The sequence below is a fragment of the Oncorhynchus kisutch genome, linkage group LG1, assembly GCF_002021735.2.
Source record: "Oncorhynchus kisutch isolate 150728-3 linkage group LG1, Okis_V2, whole genome shotgun sequence".
Classification (NCBI taxonomy): domain Eukaryota; kingdom Metazoa; phylum Chordata; class Actinopteri; order Salmoniformes; family Salmonidae; genus Oncorhynchus; species Oncorhynchus kisutch.
The window spans coordinates 9,667,218-9,679,561 of NC_034174.2; the positions used below are offsets into that span (position 1 = coordinate 9,667,218).

Consider the following 12,344-nt stretch of genomic DNA (forward strand, 5'->3'; position numbering starts at 1 on the left):
GACAATTGGGTACGTTCTCCACCTCTGTATAAACACCTAAAACTAGATCAAATGCTCATTTAAAAACAACAACAACAAATCACTCACCTGATACCAGACTGCTGTCAGACAGGATAGGGTAGAGAGCTGCCCACAGAACCACATCTGCCACAGAAACCATCTCCTAAAACACACAGCCCAGTTCAATCACTCACATGTTTTCAGAAATGACCTTTTCACAACAACTACTGTCAGCGTTTTACAGTAACGTACAAGCAGAAGTTAATTACATTATATTTGACATTCATGTGCGTTTCCCAATCGGACTTAATGGTGTGTGTTGTGTTGTGAAGGTGTGTGTGTGTTGAGTTGTGAAGGTGTGTGTGTTGTGAAGGTGTGTGTGTGTGTTGAGCTGTGTTGTAAAAGTGTGTGTGTGTGTGTGTGTGTGTGTGTGTGTGTGTTGAGCTGTGTATGTGTGTGTTGAGCTGTGTTGTAAAGGTGTGTGTGTGTGTGTGTGTGTTGAGCTGTGTTGTAAAGATGTGTGTGTGTGTGTGTGTGTTGAGCTGTGTGTGTGTGTGTGTGTGTGTTGAGCTGTGTTGTAAAGGTGTGTGTGTGTGTGTTGTTTTGTAAAGGTGTGTGTTGTGTTGTAAAGGTGTGTGTGTGTTGAGTTGTGAAGGTGTGTGTGTGTGTTGTGTTGTAAAGGTGTGTGTGTGTTGAGTTGTGAAGGTGTGTGTGTGTTGTGTTGTAAAGGTATGTGTGTGTGTGTTGAGTTGTGAAGGTGTGTGGTAAAGGTGTGTGTTGAGTTGTAAAGGTGTGTATTGAGTTGTAAAGGTGTGTGTTGAGTTGTGAAGGTGTGTGTGTGTTGTGAAGGTGTGTGGTAAAGGTGTGTGTGTGTTGTAAAGGTGTGTGTTGAGTTGTGAAGGTGTGTGGTAAAGGTGTGTGTGTGTTGTAAAGGTGTGTGTTGAGTTGTAAAGGTGTGTATTGAGTTGTAAAGGTGTGTGTTGAGTTGTGAAGGTGTGTGTGTGTTGTGAAGGTGTGTGTGTGTTGTGAAGGTGTGTGTTGAGTTGTAAAAGTGTGTGTGTGTGTGTTGTGAAGGTGTGTATGTGTGTGTTGTAAAGGTGTGTGTGTTGAGTTGTAAAGGTGTGTGTGTGTGTTGTGAAGGTGTGTGTGTGTGTTGTGAAGGTGTGTGTGTGTGTTGTGAAGGTGTGTGTTGAGTTGTAAAGGTGTGTGTTGAGTTGTAAAGGTGTGTGTTGAGTTGTAAAGGTGTGTGTTGAGTTGTAAAGGTGTGTGTTGTGTTGTGAAGGTGTGTGTGTGTTGTGAAGGTGTGTGTGTGTTGTGAAGGTGTGTGTGTGTTGTAAAGGTGTGTGTGTGTTGCGAAGGTATGTGTGTGTTGCGAAGGTATGTGTGTGTGTTGTAAAGGTGTGTGTGTGTGTGTGTTGTAAAGGTGTGTGTGTGTTGCGAAGGTATGTGTGTGTGTTGTAAAGGTGTGTGTGTGTGTGTGTTGTAAAGGTGTGTGTGTGTTGCGAAGGTGTGTGTGTGTGTGTTGTGAAGGTGTGTGTGTTGTGAAGGTGTGTGTGTTGTGAAGGTGTGTGTGTGTGTTGTGAAGGTGTGTGTTGAGTTGTGAAGGTGTGTGTGTTGTGAAGGTGTGTGTGTTGTGAAGGTGTGTGTGTGTTGTGTTGTAAAGGTGTGTGTGTGTTGAGTTGTGAAGGTGTGTGTGTGTTGTGTTGTAAAGGTGTGTGTGTGTTGTGTTGTAAAGGTGTGTGTGTGTTGTGTTGTAAAGGTGTGTGTGTGTTGTGTTGTAAAGGTGTGTGTGTGTTGTGTTGTGAAGGTGTGTGTGTGTGTGTGTTGTGAAGATGTGTGTGTGTGTGTTGTGAAGGTATGTGTTGAGTTCTAAAGGTGTGTGTGTTGAGTTGTGAAGGTGTATGTGTGTTGTGAAGGTGGGTGTGTGTTGTGAAGGTGTGTGTTGAGTTGTAAAGGTGTGTGTTGAGTTGTAAAGGTGTGCGTTGAGTTGTAAAGGTGTGTGAAGGTGTGTGTATGTGTGTGTTGTGAAGGTGTGTGTGTGTTGTGTTGTAAAGGTGTGTGTGTTGTGAAGGTGTGTGTGTTGTGAAGGTGTGTGTGATGTGAAGGTGTGTGTGATGTGAAGGTGTGTGTGATGTGAAGGTGTGTGTGATGTGAAGGTGTGTGTTGAGTTGTAAAGGTGTGTGTGTGTTGTAAATGTGTGGGTTGAGTTGTAAAGGTGTGTGTTGAGTTGTAACGGTGTATGTGTGTGTGTGTTGTGAAGGTGTGTGTGTGTTGTGAAGGTGTGTGTGTGTGTGTTGTGAAGGTGTGTGTGTGTGTGTTGTGAAGATGTGTGTGTTGTGAAGGTGTGTGTGTGGTGTGTTGTAAAGGTGTGTGTGTGTGTTGTGAAGGTGTGTGTGTGTGTTGTGAAGGTGTGTGTGTTGAGTTGTGAAGTTGTGTGTGTTGTGAAGGTGTGTGTGTGTGTTGTGAAGGTGTGTGTGTTGTGAAGGTGTGTGTGTTGTGAAGGTGTGTGTGTTGTGAAGGTGTGTGTGTTGTGAAGGTGTGTGTGTGTGTTGTGAAAGTGTGTGTGTGAGTTATAAAGGTGTGTGTTGTAAAGGTGTGTGTTGAGTTGTAAAGGTGTGTGTGTGTGTTGTGAAGGTGTGTATATGTGTGTGTTGTGAAGGTGTGTGTGTGTTGTGAAGGTGTGTGTGTGTTGTGTTGTAAAGGTGTGTGTGTGTTGTAAAAGTGTGTGTGTGTGTGTTGTGAAGGTGTGTATGTGTGTGTTGTAAAGGTGTGTGTGTTGAGTTGTAAAGGTGTGTGTGTGTGTTGTGAAGGTGTGTGTGATGTGAAGGTGTGTTGAGTTGTAAAGGTGTGTGTGTTGTAAAGGGTGTGTGTTGAGTTGTAAAGGTGGTGTGTGTGTTAAGGTGTGTGTGTGTGTTGTGAAGGTGTGTGTGTGTGTTGTGAAGGTGTGTGTGTGTGTGTGTTGTGAAGGTGTGTGTGTGTGTGTTGTGAAGGTGTGTGTGTGTGTGTTGTGAAGGTGTGTGTGTTGTGAAGGTGTGTGTGTTGTGAAGGTGTGTGTTGAGTTGTAAAGGTGTGTGTTGAGTTGTAAAGGTGTGTGTTGAGTTGTAAAGGTGTGTGTGTTGTGAAGGTGTGTGTGTGTTGTGAAGATGTGTGTGTGTTGTGAAGGTGTGTGTGTGTTGTGAAGGTGTGTGTGTGTTGCGAAGGTATGTGTGTGTGTGTTGTAAAGGTGTGTGTGTGTGTGTGTGTTGTGAAGGTGTGTGTGTTGTGAAGGTGTGTGTGTGTGTGTTGTGAAGGTGTGTGTGTGTTGTGAAGGTGTGTGTGTGTTGTGAAGGTGTGTGTGTGTTGTGAAGGTGTGTGTGTGTTGTGAAGGTGTGTGTGTGTTGTGAAGGTGTGTGTGTGTTGTGAAGGTGTGTGTGTGTGTTGTAAAGGTGTGTGTGTTGTTAAGGTGTGTGTGTTGTTAAGGTGTGTGTTGTGTTGTAAAGGTGTGTGTGTGTTGAGTTGTGAAGGTGTGTGTGTGTTGTGTTGTAAAGGTGTGTGTGTGTGTGTGTGTGTTGTGAAGGTGTGTGTGTGTGTGTGTGTTGTGAAGGTATGTGTTGAGTTCTAAAGGTGTGTGTGTTGAGTTGTGAAGGTGTATGTGTGTTGTGAAGGTGGGTGGGTGTTGTGAAGGTGTGTGTTGAGTTGTAAAGGTGTGTGTTGAGTTGTAAAGGTGTGTGTTGAGTTGTAAAGGTGTGTGTTGAGTTGTAAAGGTGTGCGTTGAGTTGTAAAGGTGTGCGTTGAGTTGTAAAGGTGTGTGAAGGTGTGTGTATGTGTGTGTTGTGAAGGTGTGTGTGTGTTGTGTTGTAAAGGTGTGTGTGTTGTGAAGGTGTGTGTGTTGTGAAGGTGTGTGTGATGTGAAGGTGTGTGTGATGTGAAGGTGTGTTGAGTTGTGAAGGTGTGTGTGTTGAGTTGTAAAGGTGTGTGTGTGTTGTAAATGTGTGGGTTGAGTTGTAAAGGTGTGTGTTGAGTTGTAACGGTGTATGTGTGTGTGTGTTGTGAAGGTGTGTGTGTGTGTGTGTTGTGAAGGTGTGTGTGTGTGTTGTGAAGGTGTGTGTGTGTGTGTGTGTTGTGAAGGTGTGTGTGTTGTGAAGGTGTGTGTTGTGAAGGTGTGTGTGTGGTGTGTTGTAAAGGTGTGTGTGTGTGTTGTGAAGGTGTGTGTGTTGAGTTGTGAAGTTGTGTGTGTTGTGAAGGTGTGTGTGTGTTGTGAAGGTGTGTGTGTGTTGTGAAGGTGTGTGTGTTGTGAAGGTGTGTGTGTTGTGAAGGTGTGTGTGTGTGTGTGTTGTGAAAGTGTGTGTGTGAGTTATAAAGGTGTGTGTTGTAAAGGTGTGTGTTGAGTTGTAAAGGTGTGTGTGTGTTGTGAAGGTGTGTGTGTGTGTGTTGTGAAGGTGTGTATATGTGTGTGTTGTGAAGGTGTGTGTGTGTTGTGAAGGTGTGTGTGTGTTGTGTTGTAAAGGTGTGTGTGTGTTGAGTTGTGAAGGTGTGTGTGTTGAGTTGTGAAGGTGTGTGTGTTGAGTTGTAAAGGTGTGTGTGTGTTGTAAATGTGTGGGTTGAGTTGTAAAGGTGTGTGTTGAGTTGTAAAGGTGTATGTGTGTGTGTGTTCTAAAGGTGTGTGTGTGTTGAGTTCTAAAGGTGTGTGTGTGTGTTGAGTTCTGAAGGTGTGTGTGTGTGTGTGTTGTGAAGGTGTGTGTGTGTGTGTGTTGTGAAGGTGTGTGTGTTGTGAAGGTGTGTGTGTTGTGAAGGTGTGTGTGTGTGTGTTGTGAAGGTGTGTGTTGAGTTGTAAAGGTGTGTGTGTGGTGTGTTGTAAAGGTGTGTGTGTGTTGAGTTCTAAAGGTGTGTGTGTTGTGAAGGTGTGTGTGTTGTGAAGGTGTGTGTGTGTGTTGTGAAAGTGTGTGTTGAGTTGTAAAGGTGTGTGTTGAGTTGTAAAGGTGTGTGTTGAGTTGTAAAAGTGTATGTGTGTGTGTTGTGAAGGTGTGTGTGTGTGTTGTGTTGTAAAGGTGTGTGTGTTGTAAAGGTGTGTGTGTTGTGTTGTAAAGGTGTGTGTGTGTTTGTTGTGAAGGTGTGTGTGTGTGTTGAGTTGTGAAGGTGTGTGTGTGTTGAGTTGTGAAGGTGTGTGTGTGTTGTGAAGGTATGTGTGTTATGAAGGTGTGTGTTGTGAAGGTGTGTGTGTTGTGAAGGTGTGTGTGTTGTGAAGGTGTGTGTGTGTTGAGTTGTGAAGGTGTGTGTGTGTTGTGAAGGTATGTGTGTTATGAAGGTGTGTGTTGTGAAGGTATGTGTGTTATGAAGGTGTGTGTGTTGTGAAGGTGTGTGTGTTGTGAAGGTGTGTGTTGTGAAGGTGTGTGTTGTGAAGGTGTGTGTGTTGTGAAGGTGTGTGTGTTGTGAAGGTGTGTGTGTTGTGAAGGTGTGTGTGTATGTTGTGAATGTGTGTATGTTGTGAATGTGTGTGTGTGTTGTCGTACAGCAGTGAGGAACGGTGTGGTCCTCTGGCTCAGACTCTGGTCCAGGTAGCTGAGAGGTCCCCGTAGAACCCTGGTGGTTTCTGCTCCTTTTCCCTGCAGCACCACCATGTGAAGGGCCTGCATCACTGCAGGCTGGAGACAAGAATCACTTGATTCATATTATATAATAGAACAAACACCTGTACAACACAGAACGGCAGGGTAGCCTAGTGGTAGGGCGTTGGACTAGTAACTGGAAGGTTGCAAGTTCGAATCCCCGAGCTGACAAGGTACAAATCTGTCATTCTGCCCCTACACAGGCAGTTAACCCACTGTTCCTAGGCTGTCATTGAAAATAAGAATTTGTTCTTAACAGACTAGCCTGGTAAAATAAAGGTAAGATAAAATTAAAGAAGAACAAGCGCTAGACCGCTGAGCCACTTCCAGAGGCCCTAAGGCATCGCAGTGTTTGAGGCGTCACTACAGAGCCAGGTTCAATCCCGGGCTGTGTCGCAGCCAGCCGCGACCCGGGAGACCCATGAGGAGGCGCAAAATTGTCCATGTTAGGGGAGGGTTTGGCCGTCCGGGATGTCAATGTCCCATCGCGCTCTAGTGACTCCAACACGGTCGCCAGGAGTATGGCGTTTCCTCAGAGACATTGGTGCGTCTGGCTTCCGGGTTAAACGAGCAGTGTGTCAAGAAGCAGTGTGGCTTGGCACGGTCGTGTTTACGGAGGACACACAGCTCTCAAACTTCGCCTCTCCTGAGTCCATACGGGAGACTAAAACAACCAATTGGATATCACAAAATGTCGGGTGAAAAATGAGTAAAAAATAAAATACAGAACAAGTGTTAAGACACCAATTGCAAAGTTTAAAACAAAACGTGATTCGATATGTCCAATTAATATACATGGCATCTTATTGTCCAGGAAGTCACTACGAATGGGAGCATCTTATTGTCCAGGAAGTCACTAGGAATGGGAGCATCTTATTGTCCAGGAAGTCACTACGAATGGGAGCATCTTATTGTCCAGGAAGTCACTACGAATGGGAGCATCTTATTGTCCAGGAAGTCACTATGAATGGGAGCATCTTATTGTCCAGGAAGTCACTATGAATGGGAGCATCTTATTGTCCAGGAAGTCACTATGAATGGGAGCATCTTATTGTCCAGGAAGTCACTACGAATGGGAGCATCTTATTGTACACCTCCAGGAAGTCACTACGAATGGGAGCATCTTATTGTCCAGGAAGTCACCACGAATGGGAGCATCCTATTGTCCAGGAAGTCACTACGAATGGGAGCATCTTATTGTCCAGGAAGTCACTACGAATGGGAGCATCTTATTGTACACCTCCAGGAAGTCACTACGAATGGGAGCATCTTATTGTACACCTCCAGGAAGTCACTACGAAGGGGAGCATCTTATTGTACACCTCCAGGAAGTCACTACGAATGGGAGCATCTTATTGTACACCTCCAGGAAGTTAAAATGGAGCATCGTGGCTGATGATTTCCAGGAAGTCAAAATGGATGGGCGCATCAGGGCGGATGATTTCCAAGAAGTGACTATGGATGGGCGCATCAGGGCGGATGATTTCCAGGAAGTGACTATGGATGGGCGCATCGTGGCTGATGATTTCCAGGAAGTGACTATGGATGGGCGCTTCATGGCGGATAATTTCCAGGAAGTGACTATGGATGGGAGCATCGTGGCTGATGATTTCCAGGAAGTGACTATGGATGGGCGCTTCGTGGCGGATAATTTCCAGGAAGTGACTATGGATGGGAGCATCGTGGCTGATGATTTCCAGGAAGTGACTATGGATGGGCGCTTCGTTGCGGATAATTTCCAGGAAGTGACTATTATGGATGGGAGCATCGTGGCTGACGATTTCCAGGAAGTCACTACAAATGGGAGCATTGTGGCTGATGATTTCCAGGAAGTCACTACGAATGGGAGCATTGTGGCTGATGATTTCCAGGAAGTCAAAATGGATGGGAGCATCATGGCTGATGATTTCCAGGAAGTGACTATGGATGGGCGCATCGTGGCTGATGATTTCCAGGAAGTGACTATGGATGGGCGCTTCGTGGCGGATAATTTCCAGGAAGTGACTATGGATGGGAGCATCGTGGCTGACGATTTCCAGGAAGTGACTATGGATGGGAGCATCATGGCGGATGATTTCCAGGAAGTGACTATGGATGGGAGCATCGTGGCTGACGATTTATCAGACATTCTTACCTGAAGTTCTGTAGCTTCCCATTCCAGCCACTGGTTGACGAGATCACTGGATTCCTGTCCAATCAGGTACCTAAGGACACATGGATTAAAAGACTGGATGACTGAGGAACCTCTACAACGACACAGACCAGGTAATCACACAGCTAGCTACAGCATTAAATCAGTTGGCTTAACGACGACACAGACCAGGTAGCTACAGCATTAAATCAGTTGGCTTAACGACGACACAGACCAGGTAGCTACAGCATTAAATCAGTTGGCTTAACAACAACACAGACCAGGTAGCTACAGCATTAAATCAGTTGGCTTAACAACGACACAGACCAGGTAGCTACAGCATTAAATCAGTTGGCTTAACGACGACACAGACCAGGTAGCTACAGCATTAAATCAGTTGGCTTAACGACGACACAGACCAGGTAGCTACAGCATTAAATCAGTTGGCTTAACAACAACACAGACCAGGTAGCTACAGCATTAAATCAGTTGGCTTAACAACGACACAGACCAGGTAGCTACAGCATTAAATCAGTTGGCTTAACAACGACACAGACCAGGTAGCTACAGCATTAAATCAGTTGGCTTAACAACGACACAGACCAGGTAGCTACAGCATTAAATCAGTTGGCTTAACGACGACACAGATAATATACAGTTGGCTGAGTTTTCCGTGCATCGGCAGGACAGCTATGTCCGTTAAGACGAGGGGTACGGGTGTGTGTCTATTTGTCAATAACTGCTGGTGCGCGATGTCTAGTATTAAGGAAGTTTCGAGGTATTGCTCGCCTGAGGTAGAGTATATCATGATAAGCAGTAGACCACACTATCTACCAAGAGAGTTCTCATCTATATTATTCGTAGCCGTCTATTTACCACCACAAACACTAAGACCGCACTCAACCAACTCTATAAGGCCATAAGCAAACAAGAAAATGCTCATCCGGAAGTGACGCTCCTAGTGGCCGGGGACTTTAATGCAGGCAAACTTAAATCAGTTTTACCTCATTTCTACCAGCATGTTACATGTGCAACCAGAGGAAGAAAAACAACACCTTTACTCCACACACAGAGATGAGTACAAAGCTCTCCCTCGCCCTCCATTTAACAAATCTGACCATAGCTCCATCAATAAGCGCATCGACGTCACAGTGACCGTACGTACATATCCCAACCAGAAGCCATGGATTACATGCAATTTCCGCACCAAGCTAAAGGCTAGAGTTTCCGCTTTTAAGGAGCTGGACACTAATCCGGAATCTTATAAGAAATCTTACTATACCCTCAGATGAACCATCAAACAAACAAAGTGTCAATACAGGTCTAAGACTGAATCCTACTACACCAGCTCTGATGTCCGTCTTATGTGGCAGGGCTTGCAAACTATTACGGGCTACAAAGGGAAACCTAGCCGCAAGCTGTCCAGTGACACGAGCCTACCAGACGGGCTAAAAGCCTTTTATGCTCGCTTCGAGACAAGCAACACTGAAGCATGCATATGAGAGCACCAGCTGTTCAGGACAACTGTGTGATCACGCTCTCTGTAGCTGATGTGAGCAAGACATTTAAACAGGTCAACAGTCACAGGGCCTAGATGGATTACCAGGACGTGTCCTCAAAGCACGCATGGAACAACTGGCAAGTGACTCCACTGACATTTTCAACCTCTCTCTGACCAAGTCTGTGATGCCTACGTTTCAAGCAGACCACCATTGTCCTTGTGCCCAAGAAAGCGAAGGTAACCTGCCTAAATGATTACCGCCCCTTAGCACTCACGTTGGTAGCCATGAAGTGCTTTGAAAGGCTGGTCATGGCTCACATCAACACCATCATCCCGGAAACCCTATACCCACTCCAATTCACATGACGCAATTTCAATCACACTCCACACTGCCCTTTCCCACCTGGACAAAAGGAACACCTATGTGAGAATGCTGTTCATTGACTACAGCTCAGTGTTCAACACCATAGTGCCCTCAAAGCTCATCACTAAGCTAAGGACCCTAGGACTAAACACCTTCCTCTGCAACTGGACCCTGGACTTCCTGACGGGCCGCCCCCCAGGTGGTGAGGGTAGGCAAGAACACATCTGTCATGCTGATCCTCAACACGGGGGCCCCTCAGGGGTGTGTGCTCAGTCCCCTCCTGTACTCCCTATTCACCCACGACTGCGTGGCCAAGCACGACTCCAACACCATCATTAGTTTCCTTACGACAAAACGGTGGTAGGCCTGATCACCAACAACGATGAGACAGCCTACAGGAAGGTGGTCAGAGACCTGGTAGTGTGGTGCCAGGACAACAACCTCTCCCTCAACGTGAGCAAGACAAAGGAGTTGATCGTGGACTATAGGAAAAGGAGGGCCGAACAGGCCCCCCTTATCATCGACAGGGCTGTAGTGGAGAGGGTCAAGAGTTTCAAATTCCTTGGTGTCCACATCACCAAGAAAATATCATGGTCCAAAAAAGAAAGTCGTGAAGAGGGCACAACAACGCCTTTCCCCCTCGGGAGACTGAAAATATTTTACATGGGTCCCCAGATCCTCAAAAAGTTCTACAGCTGCACAATCGACAACATCCTGACCGGTTGCATCACAGCCTGGTGTGGCAACTGCTCGGCCTCCGACTGTAAGGCACTAGAGGGTAGTGCGAACGGCCCAGTACATCACTGGGACCAAACCTCCTGCCATCCAGGACCTACTGTATATACCAGGCGGTGTCAGAGGAAAGCCCAAAGACTCCAGTCAACCAAGTCATAGACTGTTCACTCTGCTACCGCACTACAAATGGTACCGTATTGCCAAGTCTAGGTCCAAAAGGCTCCTTAACAGCTTCTACCCCCATGCCATAATGCCATAATGCTGAACAACTAATAAAAATGGCCACCTGGACTATTTACATTGACCCCACCTTATGTTTTTACACTGCTGCTACTCGCTGTTTATTATCTATGCCTCGTCACTTTACCCCTACCCTACGTGTAAAAATTACCTCCACTAACCTGTACTCCCTGCACATTGACTCGGTACCGGTACCCCCTGTATATAGCCTCCACATTGACTCTGTACCAGTACCCCCTGTATATAGCCTCCACATTGACTCTGTACCAGTACCCCCTGTATATAGCCTCCACATTGACTCAGTACCAGTACCCCCTGTATATAGCCTCCACATTGACTCTGTACCAGTACCCCCCTGTATATAGCCTCAACATTGACTCTGTACCAGTACCCCCCTGTATATAGCCTCCACATTGACTCTGTACCAGTACACCCTGTATATAGCCTCCACATTGACTCTGTACCGGTACCCCCTGTATATAGCCTCCACATTGACTCTGTACCAGTACCCCCTGTATATAGCCTCCACATTGACTCTGTACCGGTACCCCCTGTATATAGCCTCCACATTGACTCTGTACCGGTACCCCCTGTATATAGCCTCCACATTGACTCTGTACCAGTACCCCCTGTATATATAGCCTCCACATTGACTCTGTACCAGTACCCCCTGTATATATAGCCTCCACATTGACTCTGTACCAGTACCCCCTGTATATAGCCTCCACATTGACTCTGTACCGGTACCCCCTGTATATAGCCTCCACATTGACTCTGTACCAGTACCCCCTGTATATAGCCTCCACATTGACTCTGTACCAGTACCCCCTGTATATAGCCTCCACATTGACTCAGTAACCAGTACCCCCTGTATATAGCCTCCACATTGACTCTGTACCAGTACAACCCTGTATATAGCCTCCACATTGACTCTGTACCCGGTACCCCCTGTATATAGCCTCCACATTGACTCTGTACCAGTACCCCACCCCCTGTATATAGCCTCCACATTGACTCTGTACTGGTACCACCCTGTATATAGCCTCCACATTGACTCTGTACCGTACCCCCCTGTATATAGCCTCCACATTGACTCTGTACCAGTACCCCTGTATATATAGCCTCCACATTGACTCTGTAACCAGTACCCCCCTGTATATTAGCCTCCACATTGACTCTGTACCAGTACCCCCTGTATATAGCCTCCACATTGACTCTGTACCGGTACCCCCTGTATATAGCCTCCACATTGACTCTGTACCAGTACCCCCCCTGTATATAGCCTCCACATTGACTCTGTACCGGTACCCACCCTGTATATAGCCTCCACATTGACTCTGTACCAGTACCCCCCCTGTATATAGTCTCCACATTGACTCTGTACCGTACCCCTGTATATAGTCCCCACATTGACTCTGTACCGTACCCCCTGTATATAGCCTCCACATTGACCTGTACCGGTACTCCCCTGTATATAGCCTCCACATTGACTCTGTACCGGTACCCCCCTGTATATAGCCTCCACATTGACTCTGTACCGGTACCCCCCTGTATATAGCCTCCACATTGACTCTGTACCGGTACCCCCCCCCTTGGTTATATAGCCTCCACATTGACTCTGTACCGGTACGCCCCCCTGGTATATAGCCCCACATTGACTGTGTACCGGTACCTCCCTGTCATATAGCTCCAATTGACTGCTGGTACCGGTACTCCCTGTATATAGCCTCCACATTGACTCTGTCCCGAGTACCCCCCTGTATATAGCCTCCACATTGACTCTGTACC

At 46.5% G+C, this 12,344-nt stretch overlaps 1 protein-coding gene across 1 annotated transcript in view; it reads right to left on the minus strand.

Annotated features, from left to right (window-relative positions):
• Window positions 1–12,344, minus strand: part of mars1 (methionyl-tRNA synthetase 1) — a 70,695-nt gene that overhangs the window by 43,785 nt on the left and 14,566 nt on the right. The window contains 3 exon segments of the mRNA XM_031825016.1: window positions 88–163; window positions 5,490–5,621; window positions 7,720–7,789. Of these exon segments, the coding sequence (XP_031680876.1) occupies window positions 88–163; window positions 5,490–5,621; window positions 7,720–7,789 (278 nt within the window).